At 56.4% G+C, this 10,929-nt stretch overlaps 2 protein-coding genes across 2 annotated transcripts; both read right to left on the reverse strand.

The window, feature by feature from the left end:
• Window positions 1-1,540: 1,540 nt before the first annotated feature.
• On the reverse strand, window positions 1,541-2,039 carry PFN3 (profilin 3). Its single transcript, XM_008578199.1, has one exon. The coding sequence runs from the start codon at window positions 2,014-2,016 to the stop codon at window positions 1,603-1,605; it is 414 nt and encodes a 137-aa protein (XP_008576421.1). The 5' UTR covers window positions 2,017-2,039; the 3' UTR covers window positions 1,541-1,602.
• A 960-nt stretch (window positions 2,040-2,999) lies between these two features.
• On the reverse strand, window positions 3,000-10,090 carry F12 (coagulation factor XII (Hageman factor)). The gene is made up of 14 exons (XM_008578201.1): window positions 10,034-10,090; window positions 9,620-9,671; window positions 6,799-6,898; window positions 6,571-6,641; window positions 6,153-6,263; window positions 5,882-6,013; window positions 5,629-5,733; window positions 5,323-5,488; window positions 5,014-5,228; window positions 4,697-4,928; window positions 4,320-4,456; window positions 4,070-4,219; window positions 3,387-3,535; window positions 3,000-3,295 (listed from the first exon to the last, which is right to left on the reverse strand). Exons 1-14 carry the CDS (start codon window positions 10,088-10,090, stop codon window positions 3,128-3,130), a joined length of 1,845 nt encoding a protein of 614 aa, XP_008576423.1. The 3' UTR covers window positions 3,000-3,127.
• Between the last annotated feature and the right edge of the window lie 839 nt (window positions 10,091-10,929).

Here is a 10,929-nt window from a genome sequence, read left to right on the forward strand (position 1 = left end):
CTCGTGTACACATGACTACAATGGGCAGGAGTAAGGGTGGATCTGAGTTTGTGACTGAGCAGCTGTTTGCTTGTGCACAGATGTGGGTGCCTGAGCCACTGACTGAATCTTCAACCCCTCCCTGCCACCTTCCTGCCTCCATGATACCATTCTCCTATCCTCACCCAGGCCTTTAGCACCACCACTACAATCCGCTTCCCAACACCGCCTGATGGAAAAAAAAAAGGGAATTAAATGCTCATTATGCATTTAGAAGTCTCTTTGCTCTCCCTCTACGGAGAACACAAGACCAAGTCTTGAGGTTCAGCAGCACTATCTCCCTGCAAAGGCTCCTGCAACAGCAGCCCGCTCTGCCGTGGCCAGATGCAGTTCTGGAAAAGTCATCCCTGCAAGCTCACCTCACCAATACACCTGGCTCCACGTTAATGAGTCCAATCCACAATTCAAACTCCCTGCAAGCCCCTCCTAGGGCCTGGGGCTACCCCAAAGACAAGAGCAAGAAGAATTCCCTGCACCTCCTCCCCTGACCCCACCAGGCTTGACCTCCACTGGTCTACCCCTGCCCTCTGAACTCCCCCACCTCAGTCACACACTCACTCTCTCTTGCTGGGATAAGACCAGTGCTCCAGAATGAGTGATAGGTGGGGTTGTCAAAGCCACTAGGAAAGGGGACAGGGTGGGTGAAGATTGACGAGACCGTGCCCTGGGCCCCAGCGCATAGGGGGCAGGGGCCACACACCCTCCCTTCCACCTTTGTCCTCTATCTCTGGGCAATAAACCAGGCCTCACTTAAACCCACCCCAGCTCTTCCATTCTTCCTCCTCCATAGGGCACCCTGAAGCTGAGGCCTGCAGAGTGAGGGTCAAGGAGTGGGGGATGTCAAAATTCCCCCCTCGAGTCCAAGGACTCCTCTGGGGCCTTTGGGCCACCGGGGGTAGTAAGGGGGAAGGAAGGTTGCAGGGCCCCAGACCCAGTTGTGATGGTGTTGGATATGTGCCCTTCAGTGGGCCATCCCTGAAGGACTTGGGGGAGATGCAGGAGCCTGAGCACCCCAGAACTGCTCTCTAAGCTACCAGCCCCATCCTGTCACCCACTCACAGCCCTTGCTAGTGTTTCCGCCAGCCAAGTGGAGGGGGTGAGAAGTACCCGGCCTCCCGCCTGACTCCCTCACCCCACGGCCCTAGCTGGTGTGTGCCTGGGGAGAGATGCTGGCAGGATGGGAGGAGACTCCCTTTACTGTCTAGATGTGTGGAAATTTCTGTGAGGACGGATGCTAAGGCCTGAGGTAGAGAATTTGAGAAGCCCCCTGCCCTTGGGCTATTCTTCCTCAGCTGCAGGGTCCTTAGGACCCTGGGAAGGCGCCAAGGAGCAGCAGTCAGGCCAGAGGCTTCCACAAAGCATCCACGGATGGGAGGGCGGGGCGTAGGACACGGGAGGCTGGGCAGCCTCTAGACTCAATCCCAGCCCCACCAGGTAACCCTTCTGCAAGGATCTTCTCATAAACCAGTTTCCTTACGTGCAACCTCCCAAGCGCATTGGGCGCCCAGGATCACAGTTTATTCCGGCCGTACTGCCGCGGCTCCGGGCGGCATGCCTGCCCTGCTAGGCGCCCTGCGTGCGCAGCCCGCGGATCAGCTCGTGCACCGTCTTGTTGAGGATGCCCCCGTGCACGCCGCGTCGGCCCATGAGCACGAGGAGCGCGCGCGGCGTGCGGCCCACGCAGATGGCGCGCCCGTCCAGCCCCTTGGTGCGCGTATCCAGCACGCCGTCCCCCTCCGCCAACAGGTAGTCGCGGATGACGCAGCAGCGGCGACCCGCCACGCTCAAGCCCGCCTGCAGAAACGTGCGCCGGTCGTGCCCGGTGAGCACGCCCACCTCCTGCGGTGAGATAGCCGCCAGCAGGCCCCCGGGCCGCGATGCCCACACGCAGCGATTGTCCGAGTGGCCAACGATGGCCACGTCGTCGATGCGCTGGTCCCGCAGCACCGCACTGATGTAGCCCTTCCAGTCGCCCATCACGCTCAGTGCTCGCCGCTCCGCCTTGCGCTCGGGAGGGACGTCCCTCTGAGGCGAGCACTAGGAACGCCTGCGGCGCTATGACGTATGAGAGGGGCGGGTCTGTGACGTGAGACACGGCGGCGTCACAGAGCGGCTACCTAGGCTGGAGAATGGGGGGCGTTCACGTTTTATGCCTAGGGAAGCTGTAAAGTTAGCGTGCGTGAGAGAATCGCGTAGGACTCAAAATGACCCTCGAAACCCAACTTATAATGGCCCATCAAAAAGATGGGTTTAAGAGCAAAAAGAAAGATGTCTTGTCTGGACAGCAGGACCTCTCCGCCTGCAAGGGAACCATTCAAGTCCCAGACTGTGGTTCTCAAACGTTAGAGAGCATCGGAATCCCCTGGAAGTCTGTTACAGGTTGCTGGGCCCACCCCAGAATTTCTGTTTCGGTATGAGATGTAGCCCAAGAATCTGCACGTCTAACGAGTTCCCTGGATACGCTACTGCTGGTCCAGGGTCTTAGAGACCCACTGCCCTAGTGCGAGTTGGGGTGGGGATGAGAATATTTCAAGCTCCCTTCAGGGTCCATACTAATGGTAAGCATTTCTAGTCATGGTTCTCAAACGTGGCTGCACGTGCAATTACCTGGGGCGTTTTAAAAACATACCACTACCCACGCCCGATTCCTAGTGATACCGATTTAATTGGCCTGAGGAGGATCTTGGGCATAGATAGGCTCAAAAGGCTCCCCAGGGGATTACGCTGTACAGTCAAGGCTGAAAACCGCTGCTCTGTGAACTTAAAACGTGAATGAGTTTGCTATGAGGAAAAATATGCGGAATGATCTTACCAATAACGCTCTGTAAATGTTAGCTGGACAGGAGTCTAAACCTTGCGTGTTAAAATTTCACAGACCCTGTTCTCTGAGGGCCGTGGAGAAGCTGCTCACTGATTTTTTGTCTTGGCACTTCCAACCCCCTGAAGAGCTGTCCCTCTCAGCACTTTCAAAGCACTTTATTGAGTTCGCGCCCAGCTGGCAGCTCGGGGGGAAATGGGACACAATCCTTGCTGTCCCTGATCACGCCTCAGCCACCCTCCCAGGGAGGAAAGATGAGTCCCTGGGAGGTCAGGAAACGGTGTGCTCCCGGATCCAAGCCAGGTAGTTGGCCACGTCGGTGTAGACGCCCGGTTTGTAGCGGTCGCCACAGCCTGAGCCCCAGCTGATAACGCCTCGCAGGATTAGTCGGTGCCCTTCGGCCTCGTCTTCGCACACGAGAGGACCCCCAGAGTCACCCTGGACGGGGGACACGCAGCTCAGCGCCCTCGGCCTGGGCTCTGCACCCGACGGGCTGGCGAGAGAGCGCCAACTAGGCCCAAGGGCTCACCTGGCATGCGTCAGTGCCGCCCTCGAGGAAGCCAGCGCAGAGCATACCAGGGAGGATGGCGGCTCCGTGCACGTCCGGGGCCGAGCAGCGCTCCAGGGAGATGAAGGGCACCTGCGCCTCCTGCAGGAAGCTGGAATATTCCTCTGCTCCTGCGAACCCAGAGCGCCTTTCTCACACCCCTCTAGACAATGCTCGCCGCCCGGACGATGGATGAAGCTGCACCAGGCGCTTCCAAACATTCAGGTCCTTCCTCCCCCGCAGCAAGCCCGAGAGGGAGGAAGTTGCCGTTAACTCCATTTCGTCGGCAAGGAAGCCGAGGCCCGAGCTCGGGACTTGAACGGGCAGAGAGGAAGCAGAAGGCCCGCCCCCAAGCCCCAGCGAGGGTCTCAGAATCTGGCTCCCAAAGTAGTCCACCCGCTGCTCGAGCGCTGGGCCAGCGGCCAGAGGGAACCGAGAGTAAGTGAGATTCTCCCTGTATCCCTAGGAGATTTGGGGACCCCGACAGTGAATCCCAGGCCTTGGGAGAAGCGGACTGCAGAGACAAGGGACCTGCACGTTCTCACAACTCATCAGAGCAGCGCCGCCTCTCCAATAGGCATCCTGGACGATACCAAAGCTGCGGGCTTCTCTGGCCAACCCTGGTGGTCAAAGGTCTCCCTCCGGCCCCCAGCTGCTGTGCCTACCCTCGAACTGGTGGCCCCAGCCGGCCACCTCGCAGAGCTTGGCCTCGGGTTCGGCGGGTAGGGCGGCGCCGCTCGGCAGGCACACCGGCTGAACGTAAGGCGTCAGGAGCGCACAGCTGCCGTCCGCGCTCTCCTGCAGGCGCAGCAGAGCTAACCCGGGTGGAGAGGAGCGTGAGGCGGGGACGCCGGGACGCCGGGGCCCCGAGCCCTCCCCACCCTCTCTCCATCGTCGCGGGGGCGCCCCACGCACCCAGGTCGTGCTGGTAGCTGATGGAAGAGAAGGCCTCGTGCAGGCTATAGGAGCGCACGGTCAGCGTCTGGCACTGCTCACAGCTCTGGTTATGGCGGTCCTGGCCCAGCACCACCGTCAGCTCCTCGGGCGCCGGCCTGCGGGAGGGGAGGGGAAGAGGCAGCGCGCTCGGAGTCGGCCACAGCGTTCGGCCCCCTGCTCCCGAACCCCTTCCCGGGTTTCACCGTCTTCCTGCGGAGCTCCGGAGGGGTGAGGGGAGGGTGGAGAGAAGGATGGGGCGGGGAAAGATAGACCGCGGGTTCGGGTGTGGGTGGAAGCTGACTCGGAGGATAAAGGAGCGAGTGTCGCGGAAGGTGAGCTGGGGGGCGGCGACTCGCCGGTCCTGCAGGCAGTGAGCCGCTGTCAGCACCCAGCAGGGGGCGATGAGGCTGCCGGCGCAGAAACTGTGGCCCCAGTACAGCGCGGCGAGGTAGGGGTGCGCCCCGGGCAGCGCCACCAGTCCGCCGACGATGCGGCTCCGCGAGGACAGCCCCTTCCGGAGCCGATGTCCGCAGTGGACCGGGCTGGTCGTGGGCAGGGGAGTCCGCTGCTCGGGTGTCGCAGGCAAGGCTGTGGGAGGAGCCCAGGCTGAGGCTGGCCGGAATCTAGCTCGCCCTGCGCCCTCTCTGTTCGAACTTCTCGCCGGTCTATCTACCTGGGGTCTGGGACTGAGGCGGAGTCTCGGTTGTGGGCTGAGGCTTCTGCAGTGCCGAAGGCGTGGGCATGGGCAGGTCCTGACGCCCAGGGAGGAGCCGGGTCGAAGGTGCCGCCCGGGCGGGGATCTGGCACCGTGCCAGGTCGCAATACTCCCAGCTGAGCCGGTCGCCCCTCAACACGTAACACCACGGGCGGGTGTCATTATCCGGATTCCTATAACCACAAGAGGGGGCGCTGTTAGAGCCTAGGGAGCCCCAGAAGGCCCTAGAGCAGCGGGGGATGCCCCACCCCGCCCCATGCAGAGCACCGGCAGAAGGCATGGCTGCCCAGTCCCTGGCTTAGCGCCTGCTGCGCAGTCAGATTCCTGTAGGAGGTTTCCGAGACCCACGGCTGACATGGTGCACCCGAGAGAGTGGTTCTGGCCATGCCGCGGTAGCTGAGACCGCGGCCATCATAGCAGCTCGCCTCAATGTCTGGCGAGAGAGGGGGTTCCCTGAAGCCAGGGGATGACTCTCCCATCGCCCTCTTTTCCACTTTGCTTACTGTCCCTCATCCCTCTCAGCAAGTTCTTCCCACGTGGTGGTGACCTGTTTCTCCTGAGACCCTCACTCACCCACTTCGCAGAAGGGTCCGATGTAGCCCTTGGGGCAATGACACTGGCGGTGGCCCTCTGCCTCTAGGCAGCGGCCACCATTGAGGCACAGGTTGGTGCTGCAGGCTGGGAGAAGAAAAGCAATGAGGCGCCCCTGAGCCTGAAGACCCCTCAGAGAGCTCCCTTTCCATGGGCACACCACCTGACCTCCTGTCAGCTTCTCCTCCTGACCTTCAGCCCTCCTCCCTGGCCTGCTCTCAACCAATTTACTCACCCTGGCTGGCCAGCAGCTTGCAGAGGACACCAGGACTTTTGCACTGGCATTGCATCACATCTGTTGGCCCAGTTCTATGCCATATCTCATTCTCATGGAAGAACTGGAGAAGCTGAGGCTCATGGCACTTCTCTGTGGACAAAAGGGGGCAGTGATCTCAGGAGAGGCTGGGACCATGCTAAATCTCTGCAGATCCAGGGACCTCTTCAGTGGGCCCAGGGCTGCTCCTGTTCCCCAGCGCCCCCTCCCCTGGCCCTTAGCATCTCCTTACCTCTCTGGCAGTGCTTCCCAGTGAGGTGTTCTGGGCAGAGGCAGTGTGGGCCGCTTAGCATGTTCACACAGGTCCCTCCCTTTTGGCAGGGGCTGTGTTTGCTGCAGTGGTCTGAGAGATGGACACCATGAGAGGAAGAGTGGAGAACCTGAGTCAGACAGATGGAGGCCAAGTCCCTACCTGAACCTCCTTGTCTTATGATGTTGATACTCCAAGTTTCCAAGCCTTAGTTTACCCGCCTGCAAAATGGGGCTACCCCATCCCAGAACTCTCCCTCTGAGCTTCTGAAGGGTATTGTGGAGGGAGGGAAGGGGCTGGGCCTAGAATCCCAGTTGTGTGGGGTCCGATGATACCCAGAAGAGTGGGGGGGGGGGCGGAGGGTAGAGCCCTGGGCCACCGCAGAGGCTGTGTGCAGCACCTTTTACTTTCTTGGGCTCCAGGCAGTACCCCCATTGCTGGTCCCGATCAAAGTTGGGCGTGGTAGCACACCTGTAGAAAGAGATAAGGCTTCCCCGTTCTGCCCAGCGGACTGGCCTGCCCTCCCCTATCATAGCCCCCTCTCTCCAAGCAGGGTTCCTTGGACAGAAGGACGGGCAGAGTTCATCTCTCCCAGCCCCCTGCTCCCACCTGTACTGGGTAGTCTTACCAGGGCCGGGGGCCTGGCCGGTCCTTGTGGATGCATGTGTGGTACAGCTGCCGGTGGTACTGGAAGGGGAAGTGGCAGGGCTCCCCAGTGACAGTGAGCACTGCAGGGATAACACACTCCCTGAGAACTTTCCCTGTGTCCAACTGCCCACGCACTGCCCCTCAGGGTCTGATTGGGAAAAGGACATAACCTTGAACAGATCATTGCTCGTTCAAGACAGCATCCTGCTTAAGTTGTGTTCTGGAGTCAGACAGCTGGAGTCGACTCCTGGCTCCACCACCCGCTCCCTGTGTGACCTTGGGCAAGTCTGCAGCCCCAAAGCCCAGAAGAGTGCTTGCCACACAGGAGGGGCTTAATAAATACTTGTTGAACATTTAAGTCACTTAATCACTCCGAGCCTCGGTTTCCTCATCTGTAAGATGGCAATAATAATAGCACAATCGATCCTCATTGTTCACCAATTCCATATTTGCCAGTCTGCCCACTTGCTAAAATTTATTTGTAACCCCCAAATCAATACTTGCGATGTTTTCAGGGCCATTTGTGGGCATGTACAGACTGGTGAACAATTTGCACATTCCCAGCTGAGGTCCAATGGGTAACGCTCTGCTTCTTGTTTTAGCTCTCACACCGTAAACCAGTGTCCTCTTCACAGTCTATGTAGTGTAGTGTTTTCACATTTTGTGCTTTTTTTTTTTTTTGTCTTTTGTCTTTTTTCCGTGTCCGGCAACGGATCGCAACCCTCAGTGTTGCCCCCGTACCGGACCGGGACCGGCTACGGGATCGCAACCCTCGGTGTTGCTCCCGCACCTCGCTCAGCCAGTGAGCAGGAACCGGTCTGTATGTGGGATCCGAACCCTCGGGCGGGAGTGCCGCCGCGCTTCCCAAGCGGCGCACTATCCAGTGCGCCACCGGGCCGGCCCACACATTTTGTGCTTTTTGATGGTGATTTTGCTGTTGGAAATGGCCCGCGAGCCTATTGCTGAAGCACCGTCTGGTGCTTCTAAGCACAAGAAGGCTGTGATGTGCCTTTCTGAGAAAACATGTGTTAGATAAGCTTCCTTCAGGCATAAGTTACAGTGCTGCTGGTGTGAGTGCAGTGTTAAGGAATCAACAGCATATATGTATATTAAATAAGATGTTTATAAACAGAATCACACATAAAACAAGGTTTTATACTGATGGTTGATGAAGATACCATGACCAGAAGTTCACAGGAACCTAGAAATATTTGCTAATTCAATGTTTTCACAGTGACTTTATAGAACAGAACTATGGTGAATAAAGAGAATTGCCTATCTATACCTCAGGAGAATGTTGTGAAGCTTAATGAGATAACACCTGTAAAACACTTAGCACAGTGTCTGGCACATAGTATGTGCTCAATAAGTATTTGTTGCTATTTTGTTGTTAAAGGCATAATGGCACTTGCTGAAGGCCAGACCAGGGCCAGGACAGTAAAGGAAGATAGAGGGACCTGAGAGGGACCTATAACATGCAAATGGGATGGACAGAGAGGAAGGGGACTCTTGGGTAGGTGATTAGCAAGGATAGGGCACCAAGGGTGGGTCAGACAGGCGGGAGGAGAGCCTTTTGGCTGGGGTGGAGTGAAGAGAGGAGGCTGAGGGAGTCCAGGGTTGGATTGAGCTAGGCCTCAATGTCATCCTAAAGGGCCTGGGTTTGACCTTACCAGGCCAGGCTCACCAGAGCAGAGTCCATCTAGCTCACAAGCCCTGGTACATTGCACAGTCTAGGTAAATATTTAGTGCCCATTTAAAGAAAATTTATGTATGTGCTCCATTAGCCAGAAGAGAGGAGCTCAAATGCTCTCATCACAAAGAAATGGCAAGTTTTTGCAATTATGAATATGCTAATTATCCTGATTTGATCATTACAAATTGTATGCAGGTACGGAAATATAACTCTGTACCCCATAAATATGTACAATCAATATGTGTCAAATAATATATATATAACATATATAATATAATATATATAACATAATATAATATTAAATATATATATATTTAGTACTGGAAATAAGAAGGCAATGGAGAGCTATGGCAGGGTTTGAGGAAGGGGGAGATGACAGGCACCCCTCATCTAAGAGGGAGTTTGATAATAAAAGCTAACATTTTTAAAGCATTTACCATGCACCAGGCTCTGGGCTGAGTGCCTTGTGCGGATTAACAATTCATTTCTCTGTCTCAACAACCCTGAGAGGTTTACTATTACCAGCCTGGTTTTACAGATGAGGAAATTGAAGCTTGGAGAGGTCAAGTCACTGCCCAGAGGTCACTGCCCAGAGTCACCTAGCTCATAAGTGATGAAGCTGGAATTTAGAGGCATTTGGGCTCCAGAGCTTTGCTGTTGATCCCTCTTTGCCCATCGAGGGCCCTGGCCTCTGTCTAGCATGACTTATGCCTATGAGATATATTGAGGAAAGGAAAAGAAGGGAGGAGGCTGGGGAAACTGAGGAAGACTGGTAGGAGCCCAGGTGTGAGGGCGTCAGCAGCACACACCCTAAGCACCTGCTTGAGCCAGACTCTGGACTGGTCACTCAGAGATAGCCCAAGCCCTGCCCTCAAGGAGCACACAGCTCACTACCACTGTGGTTCACTGGTGCCCATGGGCACAAGACCTGGCACCTAGTAGGCACTCAGGTCTGAATGCCAGCAGAACAACTCTGAGGATGAGAGTGAAGAGTATCCAGGATCCTCTCCCTCACCCCAAGGGCCAGAGACTGCCCCGAGACTGCACACTCCCCACCATACTCATCCCCACCCATGGGTGTCTTAGGAGGAGGAGCCGGGCTACTTACCCACTGTGGGCTCCCCCGCTCTGTGCTCAATGGGGGCTTTCCAAGGTGGAGGCTGAAGGGGAGGAAAGAAGGCAGGGAATTTGCCTAGAAAGTCATAGCCTGCCCCTGATCCCAGGCTAGTCCTCAGCTTCCTCTCACAGCCCAGAAATGCAGAGATCTCCTCACAAGACCTGGACCTCTCCATCCTCCTCCCATTGTCTCCTCAAGGTCCCCTCTCCCCTAGAAATGCAGGCTGTGCCCTCAAATCCCCCAGCTTCGGTTGTCTATCTCCTCATCGTGGGCCTTCTGGGCTGGCCTCACTTTTCTGTACAGGCCTCCAAGTCGCCTGGACCCACAGGTCATGAGCAGAGGCCAAGGCTGTGATAGGGACCCCCAGGGCCATCCTGGCATAATCCTGGTTCCCACAGCCCTCACCGAAAATGCAGGCTCCAGGCTCACCAGCAGGGACCCCAGGAGCAGTAGAGCCCTCATGGCGTCTGTCTGTTGGTCCAACTGCCTGCCCAGGAGTCCAGATCAATAGGGCTGGTCAAAGGTCTCTGAGGGAAGAGAGCAGGAAGTGGAGATCGGTCAAGCTGCCCTCCTGGGCCTGGTGGGGCACAGGCTGTTTGTGGAAAGCCAAGCAGAGCAGCTTCCTTGGCAGGCTCCTGAGGGAGGGGGAGTTGGGAGTTGGTGGGTGGGGATAGGATGATAAAGAGCTGAGTTCTCCCTCTCTTTCTTGGATAGTGGAACTGGAGGCAGGAATAGGGACATTCTTGTGTTCCAGGTCCTACTGGGGATGAGGGGGTTAAGAAAATGAAAGAGAAGCTCCCTACTTTAGGGATCTTAGAGTCCATAGGGAAGTGTAGTAGTTTTCTGTTGCTGCATAACAAATTATCAGAAACTTGGCAGCTTAAAACAATACACACATATTAGTTCACAGATCTGTCGATCAGAAATTTGGTACTGTATTCCTGGGTTTACTGCTTGGGATATCACGAAGTTGAGATCAAGGTTGAGTTCTCTGGAGGCTCTGGGGGAAGATTCACTTCAAAGGTCACTTGGGTTGTTGGAAAAATTCAGTTCCTGTGGTTGTAGGACTGAGGTTCCTGCTTCCTGGTTGGCTGTCAGTGCAGGGCCACCCTCCACTTCTAGAGGCTGCTGGCATTTCTGATTATGTACCCACTTCCAACTTCAAAGCCAGCAACAGAGAATCTCTCTTGTGTTGAATCTCTCACAATTTGAATCTTCCTTGCCAGGAAGAACCCCATCCCCTTTAAGGGCTCACCTGATTAGGTTAGACCCACCCAGGATAATCTCTCTATCTTAAAGTC

Source organism: Galeopterus variegatus, unplaced genomic scaffold, assembly GCF_000696425.1.
Source record: "Galeopterus variegatus unplaced genomic scaffold, G_variegatus-3.0.2 Scaffold1642, whole genome shotgun sequence".
NCBI lineage: Eukaryota > Metazoa > Chordata > Mammalia > Dermoptera > Cynocephalidae > Galeopterus > Galeopterus variegatus.